The sequence below is a fragment of the Nymphalis io genome, chromosome 10, assembly GCF_905147045.1.
Source record: "Nymphalis io chromosome 10, ilAglIoxx1.1, whole genome shotgun sequence".
NCBI classification, from domain to species: Eukaryota; Metazoa; Arthropoda; class Insecta; order Lepidoptera; family Nymphalidae; genus Nymphalis; species Nymphalis io.
In genome coordinates this window covers 3,212,065-3,235,466 of record NC_065897.1, presented here as the reverse complement: position 1 = coordinate 3,235,466, position 23,402 = coordinate 3,212,065, and the positions used below count along the sequence as shown (strand labels likewise).

The 23,402-nt window shown below is 33.4% G+C and overlaps 3 protein-coding genes across 3 annotated transcripts; all 3 read left to right on the top strand.

The window, feature by feature from the left end:
* On the top strand, positions 1-3,194 carry LOC126771355 (uncharacterized). The gene is made up of 5 exons (XM_050491211.1): positions 1-102; positions 509-632; positions 1,152-1,416; positions 2,266-2,385; positions 3,066-3,194. The coding sequence occupies exons 1-5, from the start codon at positions 36-38 to the stop codon at positions 3,192-3,194; spliced, it is 705 nt and encodes a 234-aa protein (XP_050347168.1). The 5' UTR covers positions 1-35.
* Positions 3,195-3,886: 692 nt separating this feature from the next.
* On the top strand, positions 3,887-11,663 carry LOC126771201 (uncharacterized). The gene is made up of 5 exons (XM_050490958.1): positions 3,887-3,905; positions 5,706-5,832; positions 6,634-6,904; positions 7,474-7,596; positions 11,547-11,663. Exons 2-5 carry the CDS (start codon positions 5,789-5,791, stop codon positions 11,661-11,663), a joined length of 555 nt encoding a protein of 184 aa, XP_050346915.1. The 5' UTR covers positions 3,887-3,905; positions 5,706-5,788.
* A 1,495-nt stretch (positions 11,664-13,158) lies between these two features.
* LOC126771200 (cytochrome P450 4c3-like) lies at positions 13,159-19,978 on the top strand. Its single transcript, XM_050490955.1, has 9 exons — positions 13,159-13,309; positions 16,192-16,301; positions 16,711-16,801; positions 17,052-17,237; positions 17,317-17,696; positions 17,830-17,898; positions 18,335-18,503; positions 19,093-19,272; positions 19,346-19,978. The coding sequence occupies exons 1-9, from the start codon at positions 13,159-13,161 to the stop codon at positions 19,507-19,509; spliced, it is 1,500 nt and encodes a 499-aa protein (XP_050346912.1). The 3' UTR covers positions 19,510-19,978.
* Positions 19,979-23,402: the final 3,424 nt, after the last annotated feature.

The following is a 23,402-nucleotide window of genomic DNA, read 5'->3' as shown; positions in this document are numbered from 1 at the left end:
ATTTATATATTTTCTTATATTAATGACATTTCAATATGAGAAAAGAAATATGTGTCTTCGTTTTATTTATTAATTACATATTTGTAGCAAACGCTTCATCTGGTAAGATTTACATAATATATTATTAAAACTTTAATTAAATTAAATATTAGTGTGTATCTCAATTGAACAGTTTTATTCGCGTTTGTTTCGTGTCAATTTCACGAAATTGTCTAAGTCACTAAAAACAGGAGTTCGCTCCGTGTTATCGTGTGACGTCACGGGATCGCCTGCGGACATGACTGTACCTTCCCAACTAAACAAAATACATTACATTGTCAACAGTTAAATTGTATTTTGTTTAATATATTTATATGTATACATTTTTATTTATATTGGTTACATGACACAATCATCTCTTCAAAAAATAAGAGATATTTTATTATACTTTTTCGGATAGACACAGCATAGAAGATAAATAATTTAAAAGTTTTTAAACATTATATAAAATATATACTTTTTGTTTTAGTGTCTCTTGTTCGCTTAGTCGACCACACTAGCTTTGCGCTGTCCATAATACAAGAGACGATGAGTAGAGTTGAAAAAAGTCACTGGTGTAGCCTGAAATTAGAAGACATGTTTATTAATATAAGGTTAGATAAAATATTTAAAGCTAAATGTTATTTTGGGAGTTATAAATAAAACAATATCGGTCTTCTTCTTTTGAATGTCATTATAGATTTGACATCATTAGAAATCAGTGTCATACCCGTGAAACAACGTTTATAAATAAGGTCGTTAGTGATTTATAATATTTAAATTAATTTCTCGCTTCCGTGCTGTCAAAAAGGCTAATGCAATACCTTTTGTCAATACTTACCTTGCGTCAATACGTACCAACATAGACCTCATTGTTAATTTCCATCGGGCATTGCAAAGCAGGAAACATATATTTATTAAAAGTTTCAGAAATGACTGAGGCTTGAGCGCAAATAGACTGTAAGAGGTCACTATATTATAAAATGTCATGAAGATTATCAATAAAATATATTTCACGTTTAACCTTGTCATTTGCTAGCTTACTTTTAGCTTGCCCGCGTAATTTGTAGCTTTTGGGTGTTAATATTAAGCTAAAATATGATTAATAAAAAAAAATAACTATGATGTTACAGCGACGATATACTAGGAGTGCCAACATCAGCTGATGTTGAATTTACTAACGGTTTCTTGGTATCACTTCGAAACATAGATATAGTGAGGAGCACCGTGCAACAAGTATGGATACCATTTACCGGGAACACAACGTCCGTCGAAGTACGCGCTACGATGAGAATGCTTGATGCTGTTATTGGATATGACGTTGTTGCCAAAATGCAAAAAGGAATATACCGATCGACAGGAACGATGCGGTACCCTGAAATCCAGTTTCCATTTGTGGTGAAGTGTTTTATATTCTATTGTATTTTCAGTACAATTACTGTTACGATTACTTTAAGTTATATGTAGTAACCCATTTGTTCAAAATGTTTAAATTTACTTGTAATAATAGAAAGTCGTAACAGTCCGTTTATATCTCACTGTTGGTTTAAGGCTTCCTATCCTTTTAACAATCAGTGAAGTGTAACCAGCACTGGAGGTAGGGTTCTCCTACCTCCAGCGGGGGTAGATGGATTCAAATGTTGCTCAATTTCATCCGACATAAGCAAGTTACCCTTTATCCCCAATAACGAGATGAATAATAAACACAAATGCAAACGTGCTTTTGACATGAAATCTCAGTGGTGCTTAAACGGATTAAAATAAGCGAACTGAGCTCTAGATCCACTTTTTTAGGTTATAGGTAGGCGGACGGCATATTCGGCGCATATTCGGCGCCGGCGAGTCCCACATACCCCCCCACTTCAGTGGGGAAAATGCGTAAACGCGTTTTTCCAGCGAAAAAAAAAAAAAAAAAAAAAAAAAAAAAAGCGGACGGGCTAATGACCCACCTGATGTTAAGTAGTCACCACCTTCCATAGGCGTTGGCCTTATTAACCTTTCATTACATCACCAATGTGCCATCAACTTTGGGAACGAAGATGTTATATCCCTTGTGCCTTTAGTCACACTTCTCTTTATATACAAACCCTTCAAACCACAATACCAAGTAGCAATAGCACTACTTAGTATTGTCACGTTACTTCTCAGACGGGTTTGCGCAAGGCCCAACCACCAAGACCTTGTTCCGTCCACTAAATCGGCTTCCTTGGAATATCACTGCCATAAATGAAATCGTATGTTTTTCAGATAGCTAAAAACTTATTTACGGATGATATAACAGTCACCGTGCGCAGCACACCGGTGATAACATCAAATCTTATGCATTTAACGCCAGAAGACGAGATAAGCAAAGTCGTAACAGTTTTGGTAAGCATATTCAATTGTATGCATTAATTAATTATTTTTAATCAAAATCTTAATTATATTGTAACTAGTTATCGCCCGCGGCTTCACCAGCGATTTAAGGGTAGGGGGATTGCAGGTGTTACTTAAAAAAAGTAGCCTATATCCTTCCTTAAGGTTCAAGCTTGCTTCATACTAAATTTCATAAAACCGGTTCAGTGGTTTAGCCATGATGAACTTAATTACTTTCGCATTTATAATATAAATATAAATGTATTTACGTCAGTATAATTAAAATATTATGTGGACTCGGTATTATCGCGACGTTAATTTTTTGTGTAAAACTGGTTGTTATAAACTCCATACAATTATCAAATTGAATATAATGTTATCGTTTAAATTAATTTATATACGTTTTTGTTTTTTAAAAACATCACTATAATATCACTAGCTAATCGGCTCAGTTCCACACGGGTAGATAAGAAGAAAAATGTATTTTTGAAAAGGATTTACGTAGAATCCGTTCTCAGTGAGCGTCTACGTTCGGGAAGAAGTAACTGGGACAAAAGTCAATCGTCGAGTTTAGGAGATCTCATGATGAGTGTATTTCGCTTATACACACTTGTTCGCTTATGTACACGTGTTATATTTCACTTATATATACTTCTTTTAATTAAGGTCCTTAATAAATATTTAATTTGCAGTTCGACTGGAATTGTACAGCTAGCAGCTTCCTGAGCTGGGCTACTGATATATTTGCCCCAATCGCACTCGATCTGGTGAAGAATGAAATTGAATTCCCTAGAATATGTTACAATTGTAACGTTCAATAAATATTTTTTAAGAGAAAAACAAGCATTTTACTTATTCTATTGCATTGGCAAAATTGGGTGAACTTTGTCCTGTCTCATTTTATAAAACAATGTATGTTCTACTGAGTTACTTACTATTAAGAAGTTACAACAAAATATATAGCACAAAATTCTTCTCCATGAAATAAAAGTATGAGTGTCAATTTTAGCTACCTATTAACCTCATTAATTCAGAAGTGCTTGTAATCTATCTCTTTGATTCAGAAATGCTTGCTAACTAATATTATAAATTTAAAAGTGATTTTGTTTGTTTGTTACGTTTTCACGTCTTAACTACTCAACTGACTATTAAGAAAAAACTTGGTAAGGATACCTAGCGGAAGCTAATAAATAATTTTTCATTTTGATTACTGAACAAATATAATATTAATAAAATTTCATATCTGATTTCGATTACGTCTTTTTTGTTATCAAATAAATTATACATATCTGTGAAATGTCTGGGTGATTGCTACTGTAAGGTCACTATTATCACATAATATGTTTATCAGGATAATTTTATTGTATAGCTGTTTTTATTTAGATTTTATTTATTTACTTTCAACTTTCTTTTAAGTGCCGATGATAAAACACGATTTTATAACGAGTTAGCTACATTAAAAATAATAATTATGCTGAAATGTCTTACGTTTTTTTTTATTGTCATAGTAGCTGTCAATTGTCAAAATTGGGGTGAGTACGTGTGATGTTTTTAATACGATTAATCTTAAGTATAGGGCTTTATTATGCACGTGCTAGTTACATATATTAGTGGTTATTTAAATAAAAATAAAATTCGTTTCTAGTACGTCAAAAGATAAAGTTTTTATGTCAAATTACAATCATAAAAAATTAAAATAACGGTCTTCGTATTTTTACTTCAGCGAAGGTGTAGAAATTCGCGCAAACAAGTATTTTATCGTCACATACAATACTTTTTATGCAAATATCATTTACATTATAATAGTTGTTCAATCAGCTTGTGAATTTTGCATTATTTGCTCGACAGAGATGAGTTTTCTCAGGATATTTTACTTAACCCGTCGTTGTGGGTACCACCCAATAATCACAAGTGCCGCTAAAGATCACTATTTTTTATTCAGTTTATTCACAGCACGAGGGAAATAATTTCTGAGTGGCGTATAGCTTATATAAAAAAATGGTTAATATATCTTACAGCGCCAATGTATATTGACGCTGTATGATAGCATGGGGGGTGCAAGTCCACCTACCTATAAAAAATTATATAAATTCATTTTTTTATCTTTTAGTAGCTCAGATTATACTCGAATGAGTTAAAAATATTTACACAGAATTCATGCATACATTATCGTTTTAATAACAATTAAAATTATGTTAAAAATAAATTTGTATTTTTTTCAAACATCTAAAAAACAAAAGGTTAGTGACTTGTCTGACTCAGGCACTCTGTAGACATTTACAATCTTGCCTGTTTTATTTACAAATATGTCATTATAAGAATTCATGATTTATAAGAATTATGTCATACTAAAGTATGCTTTATAGTATCTGATAACCTGGTACTATAGTCTCTAACTTATAAAGCCGCAGATCCCGAGATTCTGGGTTAAAACCCTGGAACGGGCCAATACAAAAATTTACTATTTTTATATCGGGAAATTCTCAGTCTGATACAGAGTCTGAACTATCAGGAATTAGTGTTTACACTCTGGTACCTCAGAAAGCACGTAAAACTTGCACAGTATATATGCGTGCATGCTTGTGCACTATAATAAGTCCGACCCAGTACTGCTCTCGTTTACTAATGGCCGTCTGGACATCATCACTTCATAGTATATACCCTTATATCTTAAAAATCATGTTCGTAAATAGTTTTATGGCTTATATCTGCGGCTGTATCTATTTCAACTGTGTAAGTTTTTACATAAAAAAAACTTTTATGTTATACTGTTCCGTAACAGCCTGTGAATGTCCCACTGCTGGGATAAAGGCCTCCTCTCCTCTTTTTGAGGAGAAGGTTTGGAGCTTATTCCACCACGCTGCTCCAATGCGGGTTGGTAGAATTCACATGTGGCAGAACTTCAGTGAAACTAGACACATGCAGGTTTCCTCACGATGTTTTCCTTCACCGTAAAGCACGAGATGAATTATAATCACAAATTAAGCACATGAAAATTCAGTGGTGCTTGCCCGGGTTTGAACCCACGATCATCGGTTAAGATTCACGCGTTCTTACCACAGGGCCATCTCGGCTTTTTTTTATACTGTTCAATAAAAATATAATTAAGAAATAAGTAAATATAACAAAAACGCTTATCTATTACGATACTTATTTAACATGTTAAATTATATTGGCTATTTTACATATTCTTTTATATTTAAATTTGTGATAATATTATAAATTATGCTAATTCCTTGATATGATGATTAACAAAAGCTTATAGCGCAATTGTATATGGAAACGTATATACTTACAAGTATTTATTTATATTGTTTAACAATTATTTTCAGGGACAAGAGCCTGTTTAGTTAATCACAATGGATACTATTTGAAAATAATTCAAGAGGTCGTCAGCAGACTGGAAAAAAATATCATGTGGTGTAATTTGAAATTGAATGATGTAAATCAACAAATTAAGTAAGAGTTGAATAAACCTAACTACTTTTTAATTTAACATATAAATGTAGACGAGCCATTTAATGATACCACCATTGTCCATAGACATTGGCAGTGTAAGATATTAATCATTTAATTAAATATAATTGCGTGCTCAATATAAGAAAGGATCTAAGATGTTATGTATTTTAAATTGTTATTTCATTGGCTCTCTCGTGTAATGCTATCAGAATGATTTTATTAAGTGGGAGTTACTTGAACGTGGATGGTGGTAGAATAATTGATTTTTATAGGTTTCTGCTAAGTAAGACGATACGTGTTGAATATTATTGAGCGTTCATATGTTTATAAATGGTAATATTTTTAACGGAATTAAATATGATTTATAAATTTTAAATATGATTTATAAAATATCATATATATACAATATCGTCATATATCATATGTACAATTATTATCTGACATCGCTCGTTAAACGCACACTAAGACCGACTGCTTAAAAATACCTCCTGTCTTCATGAGTAGAAGGCTTAAAGCTCATTTCACTACGCTGCTTTGATACAGATATAGTTTTGTGGACATAGAAGTAACGTTATATTCGGTTTCATCGAGGTCATTTGTAGAATAATCAAGCATGAGATAGAATATAAACAGATTCAGGACATGAAATCTATATGGTGATTGCCCTGATTGCAACCCACATTACCCGATTAACATATATATATTCTATCCACGGGGACATCCCTTTTAGTATATAATAAGCGATTATATATTGATTTTAAGTTAAAAAAAAACTTTTTAATGTACTATTTTTTTTTTCAGCGAACGTTTATTCAAGTGGCATGCCCAAGGAACTGCGAACTACACAAACGGATTTCTCTTACATTTTCGAAATATTGACGTAACAAATATTCGCAGCTCCTTTTCCAATAGATCAGTCGATGGAACTGTGGAGAACTTTGTCTCTGTGGACGGATTACTTAATATTAGAAACCTTTACGTTGGTTACGATGTTGTCGCTAACATAGAAGGCTTTGATACCCAATACTACACCGGAGTGTTCTCGTATAGTTTGGTTACGATGCGGTGCATGGTTGGTATAACTTCTTATAAAATTTAAAAACATTTCTACTAATATAACCTTAACTTTACTTGATAGCAGGGCTTCTTACAAGCCCGTCTGGGTAGATACCACCCACTCATTATACCTTCCAACACCAAACAGCAATTCTTAGTATAATTGTTGTATTTTGGGATGTTGTGTGTCGGGTGTTGACGGGATTGCAAAAAGCCCTTCCTCGAAATAAAACTATCTCGAAGTTCTCCACTGTTTCGTATTTCATTCGGATAATGAGAATGATGGCATAGGAGAGCTCTGAGAGAGATTATGTTCACTTGTGTACTATATTTATAGTGTGCCACCGAACTTTGAACCATGTTGTACATTAACATGTTGAAATTTCAAATTTATGCCAATAGAAATTCAGATAATGACTGTGGGTGAATTATTTCCCCGCTATGAACAGGTCTGCCTTTTTTACTTGTGACAAGCAATTAGAAATTTTCAGTTCTAGATCTGAAGATTCACATAGTTAAGGTTTCATTCAAATTGATTTGGTAAATATCTTATAAAAATAACGTTATAACCGTATCCGCTTTCAGATAGTTAAAAACTTAAAAACAACAGAAACAACGGTTACAACGACAGTGGTTACATCGACTCCGGTTGCGCGACGAATGACGTACATGCCCCAAGACAGGATATCAGAATTGTTATCGAGACATGTAAGATATTTTCTTTTCAATGGCAACAAATCTATTTAGTACTAACAAAAGCACGGCTTCGCCAGCGTGTATTCCTTCAAAATCTGCCATTTTAAAGATTATACCTATTTGAATTACATACGTACATAGATATAAATGACGGTGTCATCTGGCTGACTGATTATCTTAGTTATGATAACTAGCGAATAGCCATATTAACTTAAAATACAGGCAGTTTGAAATCGCAGACAGACATTTCAATTTTAGTTATTTCTATAGATAAGAGGACTGACAAATGGGCAACCTGATGGTAGTGAGTCACCATCACCCATAGAAATTGGCACTTCAAGAAATATTAACCATCCCTTACATCGTCAATGCGCTATGAACCCCCCCATACCACGCTGTTTGAGGTCGAGTTCTCTAACATCCGAGGACTCCACGCTAACCTCAACGCTGTCCACCACCATCTCGAGACAGCACGGCCAGCAATGTTGTTTCTCACGGAGACGCAAATACTCCGCCCTGCCGACACCAGCTACCTTAACTATCCCGGCTACATGCTTGAAGAATCTTTTAAAGCGAAAGCCGGTGTATGCTTGTTCGTCAGGGTGGATGTTTGTTGTCACCGATTGCGCTGCTTGGAGGACCCCTCCTTCTCCATGTTGGTGGTACGTGTGGACCTGGTTCGTCAGAGTCGAGTCTACGTGTGCCTCTACAGATCCCACAATGGTGACTTGGAGACAAGCCGATTATTTGACCATCTTAGTCGGGTGGCAGATGCTGCGCAAGAGCAGTTTCCTACCGCGGAATTGGTGTTTTTGGGGGATTTTAATGCTCACCATGAATCATGGTTGAAATCCCTCAAAACTGACCATGCTGGAAGAACTGCTCATGCTTTTGCTCTCACACACGACTTGACCCAACTGGTTGATCAGCCCACCAGGATCCCAGAAATTGATGGGCAAGCGCCTTCTCTACTGGATCTTCTGCTGACTTCTCTCCCGGTGGAATATCAGGTTGTGGTTCAAGCTCCACTTGGTTCTTCGGATCACGGCCTTATATCTACCAAAGTGCCACAGGCCAAGCTGCCGCCATCAGCGGTATGCAAACGTCGCGTTTGGCACTATAAGTCGGCAGATTGGGACGGTATGCGCGATTACTATGCGTCAGTCCCTTGGTAGTGCCGCTGCTGTTGCTGATGAGATCATGTTAGGCATGGAATACTACATTCCTAGCTCAGATCTCATCAATAGGGGTACGCGTAACCGTTGGTTCACTCGTGAATGTGCCGACGCTGTATCATCTAAGCAGGCGGCATATCGCGCGTGGATCAACGGCTTCATTAGCGGGGCTTCTAACATTGACTCACTGAAAGCAAACTACAATAAAAATTCCAAGTCCTGTAGGAAGGCATACACGAGAGCGGATGCACAGCGCATTGTACAGATTGGTCATGACCTTATTTCATCATTTGCATCCTAGGGGCTCCCGTAGCTTCTGGCGTCTGACCAAGTCTGTGCAAAACAATTTCTGCCAACCTTCGCTGCCACCACTCAGAAATCCGGATGGATCGCTAGCTCACAGTCCGCAGGAGAAAGCCGACCTCCTGGCTAAGCTCTTTGCCGACAACTCTGTGATCGATGATTGTAGTGCGCAACCACCAACAATACCTTCATGTGGCCACACGATGCCTGACATCAAAATCAGGCAACGTGATGTGCGTGCGGAGCTGCAATCACTTGATATACGGAAAGCTGGCGGTCCTGATGGAATACCAGCCATTGTGCTGAAGAAGTGCGCGGCGGAGCTGTCTCCTGTGTTAACGCGCCTGTTCCAACTTTCTCTCTCTTCGGGAAGTGTGCCGGAAGCTTGGAGAAGAGCTAATGTGCAAGCGGTTCCCAAAAAAGGGGATCGGTCTGACCCGGCAAATTATCGACCAATAGCTATCACCTCAGTACTTTGTAAGGTGATGGAACGGATTTTAAACAACCAACTGATCCATTACCTAGAAGATCACTGTCTAATTAATGATCGTCAGTACGGGTTTCGACCAAAACGGTCCACAGGTGATCTTCTAGCATACGTAACAAACCTCTGGGGTGAAGCTATCGACAAGCATGGAGAATCGTTGGCTCTCAGCCTCGATATCTCCAAGGCTTTCGACAGGGTCTGGCACAGAAGTCTTTTCTCCAAGCTACCGGCATATGGTCTGCCTGCTCAGCTATGCACCTGGATTGCCAGCTTCCATACAAGCGTAGCCTTCGTGTTTTAGTAGATGGTTGCGCTTCACAATTCTATGTAGTGAATGCTGGGGTCCCCCAGCATTTTGCATATCAATGATATGCTCTCCCTTGGGAACATACATTGCTATGCAGATGATAGTACAGTGCATAGTGGATACCACGGACGCGCAGTGGCTGGGCGGGCGGAAACTGAGGAGAGGCGGGAGAATCTTGTCATTAAACTCGATAGGACGTTAGAGCTCATCGCCAAATGGGGTTCTGATAATCTTGTTGAGTTTAATGCCAAGAAAACACAGGTATGCGCTCTCACAGCGAAAAAGTCACCATTTTACCCTCATCCCTCCCTCTGTGGCACACCGCTGATGATACAAAGCAAAATCGCCATGCTGGGGATGGACGTTCGCTGCGACCTTAGTCCAAGGGATTACATCGAAGCTATTATAAAAACAGCTTCACGGAAACTCGGAGTTCTGAACAAGGTGCGGCGTTTTTTCACGCCACAACAACTGTGCCTGTTATACAAAACACAGGTACGGTCTTGCGTTGAATATTGCTCGCACCTTTGGGATGGCTCCGCTAAGTACCTACAGGATGCCTTGGACCGGTTGCAGCAACGTGTATTGCACGTTGCATTATTGGCGACGTAAAGGTCACAAACACTCTTGAACCTTTACAATTGCGTCGCGAGATAGCAGCACTGAGCGCTTTCTATCGACTGTATCACAGCGAGTGCTCTGAGGAATTATTCTCTCTAATTCCTGCTTCCCCCTTCATTCTTAAGTCCACGCGAGCTGGTTCTCAATGTCACCGCCTAACTGTGACATCAATTCCATCGCGCACAAAGAAATTTGGCAACTCCTTTCTTTGTCGCACTACCAAAAAATGGAATTCCTTACCAGCTCACGTGTTCCCCTCCTCTTACAACCCGGGTTCCTTCAAACGAGGCGTGAAGAGGCATCTTGCGGGCCGGCAAGGCGGTGACGGCTAGTACAGAACATTCTTCTCGACTGTACTGGCCGATGAACCTTGTAAAATAAGATGTTATGTCCCTTGTGCGTGCGTGACTTACTCAGCCTACAATTAAGAACACAAAAATATATATTATATATTTTTACGGCCAGTTGGCGTGGTTGGTAGAAACTTGCCTTTCACGCCGAAGGTTATAGCTTCGATTCCCACCCAAGACAGACATTTGTGTGCATGGACATGTCTGTTGTAAGTATCTATTTACAAAATAAAAGTAGCATATGTAGTGTATCAGTTGTCTGGTTTTCATTGCACAAGCTCTGCATAGTTTGGGATCAGATGGCCGTGTGTGAATAATGTACCAGGATATTATATATATATATACTAGTACTGCTGTTTAGCGAAAGAGTATTGAATGAATGGTTAGAACCTACACAAATGGGCTGATGGAATTAAACACATCATAATCGCTTAGTTACATGTTTTATATAATAATCAGAAAAATAAGTTAAAATCAAATTGTTACATAGCAATGCGTTAGGATTACGCAATAAGTCAATATATGCGTTGTGTATTATGTGTAATTCAACGTGTTTATATGATAAATATAATTATTGAGGTTGGAAAAGATTATCAATGAAATTTTAGGTATAATAAAATTAATATATTTTTTGTAAGCATCGTATTTAATTTTAATATTATCTATGTATTTGATTTTTTACATGTTTTTAATTTGGACATTGTTTTTTTTTTTTTTAGTTTGCATCCTTTCACGTTTCTTTAAGTCGATGGGGAACCGATTACATCGCACCACTCATTTTGGAAGTTGATTCGGAGACTGAATTGCCTGAAATACGTTACGATAACAGATGTTAAAAATATTTGCAAATGTATTACATTAAAAAAAATATTTTCTATTAAAATTGTGTATCACAAGAATAATAATAATAAAAATGATTTAAACGATAAATGCTTTCTTTTAAATAATAGATGAACGTTTTATTATGTAGTTTAATTTTAAAATTGTACAATTGTTAAAATTGCTAAAATTGACGTTTTCGACATGTAGGTTAATTTTAGCCACAGATTGTGAAATAAAATCCGGACAAGCACTACTGTTGGAGTTTTATATGTGTTTATAATCTATTCTGTAATGTAACTGATCATCTCAGCATTCCAATATCGTGTGATCAGCATCGGCCCTGGCCCTTGATCAGGTTAAAGAGAAATTGTCTTTCAGCGCCCGTTAATCGATGTCTTCGCTTCACATAAATTGCATTTCAGTTAATGTTATAATAATTTTTTTATTTATTTGTAATAGCCCGCTTACAACAAACATATAAAGCATTGAAAAAAATAATTTATAAAACAATAATAGTATATCTAATATGCATGTCAATTACAAGTGTACATAGAAATTCCAGATTCAATCTTATCAAATTTAAATTAAGAGTAACAAAAAAATCATCAGTAATTTTTTTAAATGTCAAAATTAAATATTAAATAATGTCATTGTTATAATAAAAAAAATCAATCGGCGAAATCATTATTAAAATTATTAAAAGCATTAATTAAAACTAAGCATGCATTTTATAATAATTAAGTAACTTATTTCTAAGGATTAAGGGAGAGTCATATAATAATAATTAAAACATTCATTTATTGGCCAAAAATATTCAAATTTATCACGTCACATAATATAACGGTAAAAAAACTAGAACAGAAAGTAATGTATATCTTATTGTTTGATATCATTCTGTTGTGTTCAAATGATTTCTGCATTTCATTATTTTTCAAGGATTCCGTAGTGAAACAAGATCATCGTCGTCATCGTTATGTTAAATAAAAGTTAAAAAAAATGCATCAGTTACTCTCATCGAAAGTTAAATAATTTGTAAAACGATAAAACCATATAACATGTCTTACCTTTACACGAAATTAAAATGTCTTGGAACGAATTTCAGTCACTGGAAAACTGTCATCATTCATAGTCCGATGAGATGACAATCCCACATCACAAGAAAAAATTTAGTATGCAGGATCAATAGCTTAATCTACATTAAAAAACGATGAAAATTACTGCATTTTTTAATTTTCTTGAAACAAAAATCCAACGATTTTTTATTTGTCCTATCCGGAATATGAACTCGGGGTCAGCAACCTTATAAAAAACCAACAAGACAGGAAAAAAAAGGTTAAAGCTGATTATGTCTATTAAGTCCGTACTTAACGCAGAACCCTGTTTTGCAAAATAATTAGTGAATATATATAAATTAATTTCATTTAACATACATTACTATCTATGTTAAATGAAGTACGAGCGTTATATATAAATATAATTCGTCGTATTTAGTTAGTTATAACAAATACAATGTTTGTTGTGCTTCTTTCGTTAATTGGTATCCTTATAATTTGGTGTTTTTACTTAAGATTTTCGAGAAATGGAAGACTGTACGCGAAGATCCCAGGTCCAAAAGGTTTACCTATATTGGGTAACGCCTTTCAGTTTCTGATTTCACCAGGTAGGAATAAAATTCTTATTTAATAAATATTAAGACATTGGTAGAGCCGAGATGGCCCAGTAGCTAGAACAACCTTAACTAAATAATACAGGATAAAACTCGGGAAGCACGTCTAAATTTGCATGAGATTAATTTATGTTTATAATTCATCTCGTTCTTAGCGGCGAAGAAAAACATCGTGAGGAAATCTACATGTATGTCCACCAACTCGCGCTAGTGCAGTTTAGTGGAGTAAACTCCAAATCTTTTCCCCAAAAGAAGAGAACGCCTATAAATAGCCTGTAGCACTTAATAAATTGCATAGACTGCTGGCTAACTTAGGGGATTACGATAAAGTTTGCTGCCTTTTGCCACTGTATTGCGATCAATGAATCTGTACGGGGTACTCGTTTGGTCTCACAAACTCTCGTGTTACCGTCTCTGTAAAACTAACATTATACACACTGGCATTTCGGCGCAGTTAGCGCTTTGTTAGTTATTTAAAGGTTTAATTTAGTTGTTTACTTTTTTATTCGTTGAATCCGACCAACAAATTCTTGTTCCTTTAATGTTGCTAGGAGATCTGCTGTTTTGTAGAAGTAGTGCTGCTACTCAGGCGTACTGCTGTTGCTGGTACTGTTTGCCTCCTTACTCCGGATTCAATTTCTGTGATTGAAATAGTATTTTAGAATTTGCTTATAGAGCCTGCGTGGTTAGTAGATACTTGCCTTTCACTCCGAAGGTTGTGGGTTCGATTCAATTTGTCCTGAGTCTAGGTGTAATTATTTATATAGGTAATAGTAATAATTTACAAAAGAAAATTAGTGTATGTAGTATATCAGTTGTCTCGTTTCCATAGTACAAGCTCTGCTTAGTTTGTGATCAAATGGCCGCGTGTGAATAATATCCCAGGATATTATTATGTAGGTACATATACTAGTATACTAATTACAGAAATTAAATCAACGGGAAATTTAATTTTGAAGAAATTTAACAAACTAGCATTATAAAATAACTATCAAAAACGTTTAAAACAATTATAGATAAAAGTTATATTATTTAAATGTTTTTTACGAAATTATGATAGTATTTTAATTAAGTAATTCCTTATAAACCTTTTTTACATTAGAGTGCAAATTATCACACAATAATTACCAACTGTGGCCAAAATGGGTTTTACATTTTGTATTTATAATATTGGTTTAATAATTTATGGTCATAGACACAACAGCGCCATAAAAAAAAACCAGCTAAATAAAGTAACTGAACTAAAATGAATGATATGCGATAATTAAATAACATTTCCAGCGTTCTTCAGCGTTTTTGAAAATGAATCCCATATTTGCATTTGGGATGACAGTTTGTATGGGAGATTGTCATCATTGTAAATAGAAACAAGAAATTTCGATATTTATGGTTATGTTTAAATAAAATGTATTTATTACAATGATTAAAAAAAATCATTACCTAAGAGTAATTAATGTACATGTATTTTTAAATTTTCTGACATCTGAAGTGTTAATATTAAATAAATATATTATTTTTCCAAAAAAAAATTAAGAAAATTTTATTTAAATCAGTGTTTTAATTGTTAAAATTAAGCCATTTAAAAAAAACCGATTCATATTGCTGTTTTAGTATTGAGTGCATTTGTTACATAATGAGAAGAAGCCAAATGGTGTGTTACTATATCACGCAGTCAAGACCTTTGGTATTCTGGTTTTGAAATATACATATAAGTTAAAATAATTTTACAAGTCAAAAACGATTAATTAATGTAAAATAGTATTTCATTCATCATTTGAACAACAATTTTTGCCGTAAATAGTTATATGTAAGCTAACGTTTGGTTTGGCATCTAGTAAGCTTTTGTGGCAGTGTCCGTTACTCAAACAGGTTGACCTTCAATTCTAGACTTAAAATAAAGTATTCCGCTGAATCTTAGTTTATTGCAGACATACTTGTTAGCAGTTAGCCTTTTGGCAATGTATAAATAAATAAAAACAAAAAAGCTTTTATTTGTTCCAAACACTGACTATTTAAATGACAAAAATCGAAGTTTTGTTAGTTGGTTAGTATTAATGTACTTATATCCTATATTAGTAATGTTATTTACTCCTCGTAAATGACGGTCCTTACACCGAGTAAGGACCGTCATTTGCGGTAAAAGCTTCCTCCAACTCCTTCCATCTCTCTCTCTAATTTGTTATCCTGGGCCAAAGATTCTCAGCTATTTTGATGATGACATCATTCCATCTTCTCAGGGGCCTACCTCTCCTTCGTTTTTTATTTCTGGGTGTCCAGTTGGTCACCACTTGGGTCCATCTGTTAGAGTCCTGCCCATTTCCATTTAAGTTCTAATATTTTATGACATCTCTTGCTTTGGTAATTTTCCATATTTTCTTATTTCTACTCTATCTCTTAATTTTATGTTCATAAAGCTTCGTTCTACGCGCGGCGCGCTGGCAGATCCTAATTTTTTTCATGTTATTTCTTATTAGCGGCTATGTCTGACAGGCGTATTTGAGACAATAATGACGATGATGACATTAAGCATATATTCATTGCTTTGGTTTTTAATCTCGTTTTGGCAATGTAGGTCCCAAGAAATACTTTAGTCCTTTAAAAAGAATTGGTAGATTTCTTAATAATATTACCCCACTCCTCCATCGTACTTGTATTTGTCATAACTATTTATTAGAGCAGAGCGAAGCCCGGTCGCCCAGGTACTTTAGTTTGAAATAACTAAAACTTAAATTAGTATCAAATGCTGTTTATGATTTACTATGTGCACTGTCAATGGATATACATTTTATATTTTGGTTTAAAAATATTAAATTGTTTGCATTTTTTATTATTACCTTCTGTGTAAAACAAACTAAATCATATTTATATGCTTACAGACAAATTATTCACAATTTCGCGAGAACTGTACAAAACTTACAAAGGTGTAACACACTTACAGGCATTAAACTTTCATTGTGTGAATATTTACGATCCAGAGGATACAGCGGTAAGAAAACCATATATGTACAATTATTGTCATTACCAAAGCGAAACAATTGAAACTAAGAATGTAAAATATACGTAAAACGTCAAACAGAAAAAAATATTATATATATATATATATATGTCCCCCACAGAAAAACTATTTTTGGAAATCATATACTTCTATAAAATTAAAGCTTATTTTAAATGTTTATGCTGTCAAGTTTAAAGTTATAAAAGTGTAGGTAAAACAAAAAACAGATTGCATCGATGCTTGTAAATAGCATGCTTTTTACAAGTTCGTTTCCTAAACACATGTCAATCATATGCTACTAGCCTCAGCTTAAAATTTTGAAATTGCAGTAAAGATAGAAGATTATCATGAATAAAATATATTTTTTTCTCACATTACATACTGGAATTCATATTTACAGATTATACTTTCTAAGGCACAGTTTCATGAGAAAGATGTTCCATACATTTTTTTAAAACCTTGGCTCCGCGAAGGCATTCTCACAAGCAACGGTAAAAAACACACATTAAGTACTTTATCTAAGTTATTTCACAAGCTATTTATAGATTCTTGCACGAATATAATTCGACGTATCGAATATAAACGAGTATCTTATACAAATATTGCATAATAAACTGTTTTACTACCATTTTTCACTTAAGCTACTTAAGAGTAAAATGAATTTGCGCAATTTTTAGCTCAATTGACTATAATAGCTGCTTTATAATGTAATATAAAAATATATTATACTTATGTAACTAGGTCAGAAATGGCATTATAGACGAAAGATGTTGACGCCTTCTTTTCATCTAAATATCCTAAAGAAATTTTTACAAATTTTCGTGATACATACGGAAGATTTAAAAAAAACCTTAGACACAGAACTATTAAATGAAAAAACAAATTTATACGAATTGATCTCGCATACAACACTTAAGATAATGTGTGGTGAGTGAAGCTATTTATTTTTTTTATTTTAATTTTATACGTATGTAATATTTTTTATATAAATATAATAATTTTTCAGAGACTTCAATGGGTGTATCAAAACAAAGCAATCTAGAAGCTTTGCATAGTAAATATTTATACGCTATTGAAAAAATTGGTGATTGTATCGTCCAAAGAGTTTGTCGAATATGGTTATTCTTCGACTGGAGTTTTAATATTTCAAAATTGGGTGAAGAACAAAAAAATATAATACAAGAACTACATGCGTTTTCAAATGACGTTATTCGTGATAGAAGAGAATTTATAACAAATAATACACAAAACAAATACGATGATACTATGGGGATCATTGAAAGTAAGGGTCGTCTTGCAATGATTGACTTGCTTTTTGAAAATGAAAGAAACAATAATATTGATGAAAGCGGTATCAGGGAAGAAGTGGATACATTTCTATTCGCGGTAAAATATATTCTGAATTTCATTATAATAATATATAAGCCATATAAGAAACTAGAAGCAAATGGAATGATCTTGCTTCTGAATAGGTTTTTTTCACGATTAATCACTTTTGTATTACAAAAACTCTTTTCAGGGGTATGACACCATATCCACTACTTTAATGTTTTTCATCATGAGAATTGCAAATGAACCGACAGTTCAGGTATATTGATAAATTCTTACTTTTTTATAAAATAAAATTTTGATTGCCATGTATTTTTTTTTATGTATATTCTTCTGAAAAATAAATGAAGTCTAAACAATATAACTTTAATTCTGTTTTGAGCCCTGGAAATTTACTTTGATATTTTATTGACTAGCTCTAAAGGCAAGGCCGAACTTAGAGATCCCAGGCCTCTAGGCACTTGACCTTTGAGTCCCCTATCCCATGCTTTGTAGGCTTAGGCATAAATGGACTGTCTAAAAATATACGTAATGTGAGTTAATAATTTAAGATTTTGAGTTATATATTCTAATATAAAGATCGATCATTTTAAAATAGTAGTATTCAGTTTATAAATGTAATTATATTATTTATAGAATAATAGCTGTTTCTTTGTATCAAATTTCTTTCATTGATTATTTTATGTATAAAACAGGAAAAAATTCAAGAAGAAGTTGATAAAATATTCGGAAACTCTACGCGCACGCCTACCATTGAAGACTTGAACGAGATGAAGTATATTGAATGTTGTATAAAAGAGACTCTACGAATTTATCCCAGTGTCCCGTATATATCGCGACATCTCAATGATGAAGTTGTACTCGGTGTGTAAATGTATACTTTTGTTTTATTAATTATTTTTCTTTTAATTCGAACATTATTATGTGTTTTATTTAATATTAAAGATTTTTTAGCTTTCTAATTCTTTTTGAACTTTTATATATATATGTGTGTTTAATTGAATAATGTATACATTGTATGTATTGATTACGGACCAAGCATTTATTGCGCAAACGCGCAACTTTTTTTATATGTGAAGTAGATATACCTATGTTATAGATTTTAATTTTATTCGTCTATAATTTAAATGACGTTTCGGATGAGCGTCGAAATTATATTTTTAATATATATTTTTCCACTTGTTGCGGCGCTTCACTATCTATCATCGCGGGGTGCGGGGACGCGCTCCCAACTTAACTTCACTTGTCTTCTGAACTCGCGTGTGCGACACACATCACTTCTTCATCTTATAATTATTTATCATTAATACAAGTATTCAATTTCCAAAGTCTTCGTTATTTTTACCACCACAAAAGCAGCTATCGAAGCTAACACCATTATAGATTGGCAATCTAACTTAATATCGTGGTGTTGATGAACTCAACTTATTTTATCACGTTGCGTTTCTCACAGGTGGCTACAGGGTCCCAGCAAACACGCAAGTGAACGTAATGATATACGACTTACATCACAGAGAAGACATATATCCGGAACCAAAAAAGTTTATCCCGGAGCGATTTCTACCGATCAATCAAATAAACAGACATCCTTTTGCCTATCTTCCATTTAGCGCAGGTCCTAGAAATTGTTTAGGTAAGATTAAACATTTTGTTAAGGTTTTTCTTAATAAAAATATTAAGTTACTTAATTTTGTATATATTTACAGGTCAGAAATTTGCTATGTACGAAATGAAAACATTGATATCAGGTATAACTAGAACGTTCCATATTGAGCCTGTGACCAAACCTGAGGACATAGTCTTCACAGCGAACATAATCCTTCGAACGACAGAACCAATTTATGCTAGATTCAGAAAAAGAAATTTTTAAGAACAAAATATTTATGACACTTTAGTTATTGTTAATTTAAAATATACACATACTCTTGCAGTATTTTTACTATATTGTATTTGCTTTGTTTTCCCGTTTGGGAAACCACTCATTTATCACATATTCTAAAGCCAAACAGCAATAATTATATAGTATTGTTAAGTTCCGGTTTGTAGGGTTGGCGAGCCACTGTTACCACAGACACAAAGTACATAACATCTCAGTTCCCAAAGTTTATGGCGCATTGACGATGTAAGGAATGGTAAAAATTTCTTAGAGTGCCAATGTCTATGGGTGACGGTGACCACTCAATATCAGGTGCCCCATTTACTAGACTGTCTAACTATTTTAAATAAAAAAAAATAGAAATTAAATACAGAAAAAAAATATATAAGAAAAAATAAAAGTTGTTCTAAGAAAACTATTGTTTCTTGTGTATTTTAAGGGTTTGTTTTTCTCACTATAACGATTGTTTCTCACATTCTTGAATATATAATATAATATAGTATATTTTATATCATTATAACCATTGTGTTAAGTAAGGTACATCTATTGTAGCAAGAAAAAATATTGAATTGTTCTACATTTTTGTACTAATACAATAAAGATTATAGTTGTTATATATTACACTTATTTAAATTTCCACGTATATGACAAGCGTGTCTATACTCCCAACATAATTGTATCAGATTTTTTTTTTGGCACGTATATATCCAGCTAAATCAGTTTGGAGACATTGTTGCGTTTGTAGTAGGTCACCGTGAGCAGATGTTTAAATAAACGGATACTTTTTATTTATTTTTTATTATATATATAGGTAATCAATAATAGTAATATTTGTATAAAATATTATAAGATTTCTTAATCTCGAACCTCCATGACTCTAAACATGTCGTAGTCATCCTCATCCTCGATTTTATCAGATAAATTATTTATGTTATTGATAATTCATTCTGATCTTATAAACTAGGCCATAAATGCATACAAACATTCCTCAATTCTTTTGCAGTTATAGCATAATGTATTTCGTTAAAGCATTTATTGGAACGAAGTTCTTTTACGCGGCTTATAGAAGAGTGAAATGGCAGATAATGTCGGTAACGAAATAGCGTTATGCCTACTCGTCTTTTTCTTTTTATTACTGTCTCTTTCTTTTTTATATGTTTGATGTGTAAACAAAAGTTAAATTAGTTAAAAATGATAAAAAACTTATATTTTTAATGTCTTGTTGATTTTTAATAATTACAAAAGACACTTGGAAAATGTTTCATATCTTTTCATATGGCAACCATAAATTTTAAAGCAACCCAATATTGTTAAGAAGATAATGAAATAACCTATCCTTTAATAAAAAAATTAAATAAATGATGAGGGTATATTAATGATGGCTGTTTACCTGTTTGTACCTGGCAATTCATAGTTATAGGATAAAGAATTGATACCTATATTTTTCCAATTCCTCGTGTAAAATTCTCCCGTTATAATAAGAATAATTTAAGGACATTTTATCAAGACACGAAAGTTACAATTCAAATTTGTTACTTATGCGACAAAAATTATGTATCACATCGGTATCTCACACTGCCCTCCCAATATGATCAATAATAATCGTTACCATAGCAACCGTTAACAAAAAATAATGAGAAAAACAAAAGAAAAAAGAAAGAAAGAAAAGAATTATTCTGTCATCGGCTCATTTCCAAGTGTGAGACCCGAACGCGGCCAGGCACGTGATGGTAGACGTCGTTGATAGTGGTGTCCGTTTTGCGATATTCAAGGCCCTAGCGATTTGTTAAAGACGCACTATACCCGTATGTAATGTAATTGATAGGTATTGGAAGGTTTTTTTTTTTTTATAGAATAGGAAGGTCGACGAGCATATGGGCCACCTAATGGTAAGTGATCACCAAACGCCCTTAGACATTGGCATTGTAAGAAATGTCAACCATCGCTTATAGCCAATGCGCCACCAACCTTGGGAACTAAGTTTTTATGTCCCTTGTGCCTGTAATTACACTGGCTCACTCACCCTTCAAACCGGAACACAACAATATCAAGTATTGCTGTTTTGCGGTAGAATATCTGATGAGTGGGTGGTACCTACCCAGACAAGCTTGCAAAAAGCCCTACCACCAGTACAAAGTTTTTTGTGGTTAGTTACATTTACAACAAGTTATTTAGTTTTTATTTAAATTACATGTTTATAATACTATCACAAACACTAATTCACAACAAAAGAAATAAAAACAACATACAATTATTTCATACAACAAATGTAGGTAGTAAAATATATATTTACTTACTATGGATGTTAAGTCAGGTCAGTAATACTAGTGATATTACACGACACTAATAAGCATATAATGAGAAGAAAACACGTGAGCTCTGCAGTATACATGTTACATTTATGTATGTATGTGTATTAGCATAATAAGTACAGGCGGATAGACCATTGTTATTGATTTTTTTTAATAATTTTATTTAATATAAATTACAAGCTGAAAGGCAACTTAAATTAATTTAACTTAAAATTGCAAAATGTCCCGGCAAGCACCATTGAGTTATCACTAAATATGTGCTTAATTTGTATTATATATTCAACGTGAAGGACGACATCTTGAAGATGTGTTTGATGAAATTCTGCGACTTATGTAATCATCAACCCGCTCTCCTCCCATCTTCTTGAAGAGGAGAGGAGGAGGCATAGCTTCGGCTTCAAGCATTTATGTTTGTGAGGTAATTTTTTTTTTTATTTATTTTACAATCAAAATATGCTTTTCGTCATTTTATAAGGTTAATTTTAATATAAGGATATTAAATATAATAAGAAAATAAAAATAATTTTAAAATTATGCTTATTTTATGAATAAATATGAAAAATAAGTGTTTAATGATTTAAATGTTGTCATTTTCATTTTGAACATATAATAAATATTAAGGTTAAAAACCTTTCGAATATATGTCTGTAATTTGTAAAAATAATATATATAATAATGATTCAATAATAATACTAATATATTCAATAATAATAATAATATTAATTCGAGATTTTAATATTACTGTACCTACTCAAGGACTTATAATTACATATAAAGACTTACAGTAAACAATGTCCATTGTTCTTTGGAAAAAAACGTAATTTTCTTATTTGCTAATATCTAATTAATAAGTTATTAACGATGTTTTAATTAATGTGTATTAAAAAACATGCAAAAAATTTAAAAATTAATTGCCATAAAAGTAAGAACACCGGAATATCTGCTTTTGACGCGAATCCTTCCGAAAACGACGACTCTTGATTTTTATATGATTTAATGTAGTTTACATGAAATGCCAACACGGCAGACCTTAATTGTTGTATTTATTTTTGAAGGATGTCAGAAAAATAGTCTGTTAATATATCGCCTCTACGATATCATTACCACGCCTTAAAACAGCAACATTATAAGCTCACTTTTGCCTCTTGGAAGAATGTTTGTGTCTTAAATTTACTTTTAATTCAACACTCGTGCCGTCTCAAATATATGTTTCAAAATTTTAATTAAAAAGCTTTGTCTAAAACATATAAATGCAAGTATGTTAATTTTAGATATAAGCAAACGATAGAATATGTTTAAAATAATCGGATTCTAAGTCTGTACACCTCATAATCAGTGAGCAAAATTTCTGTGACCATTTTGCAGAGCCAATGAATGCAACTAGAAGAATAAACAAATAAAAATGAGGCTTAGTAGAGCGTCTTGGCAACAAATATATCAAGCATTACATAAAGCTATAAGCTTCTGGATTCTTCTTGGATCTTTGCGTTGATTAGTATTTTATATACATAAATGCAAAGATCCCTTTGTGATTTTAGACTAATATTGAATATTAAGTTTTAAATTTAACATCTT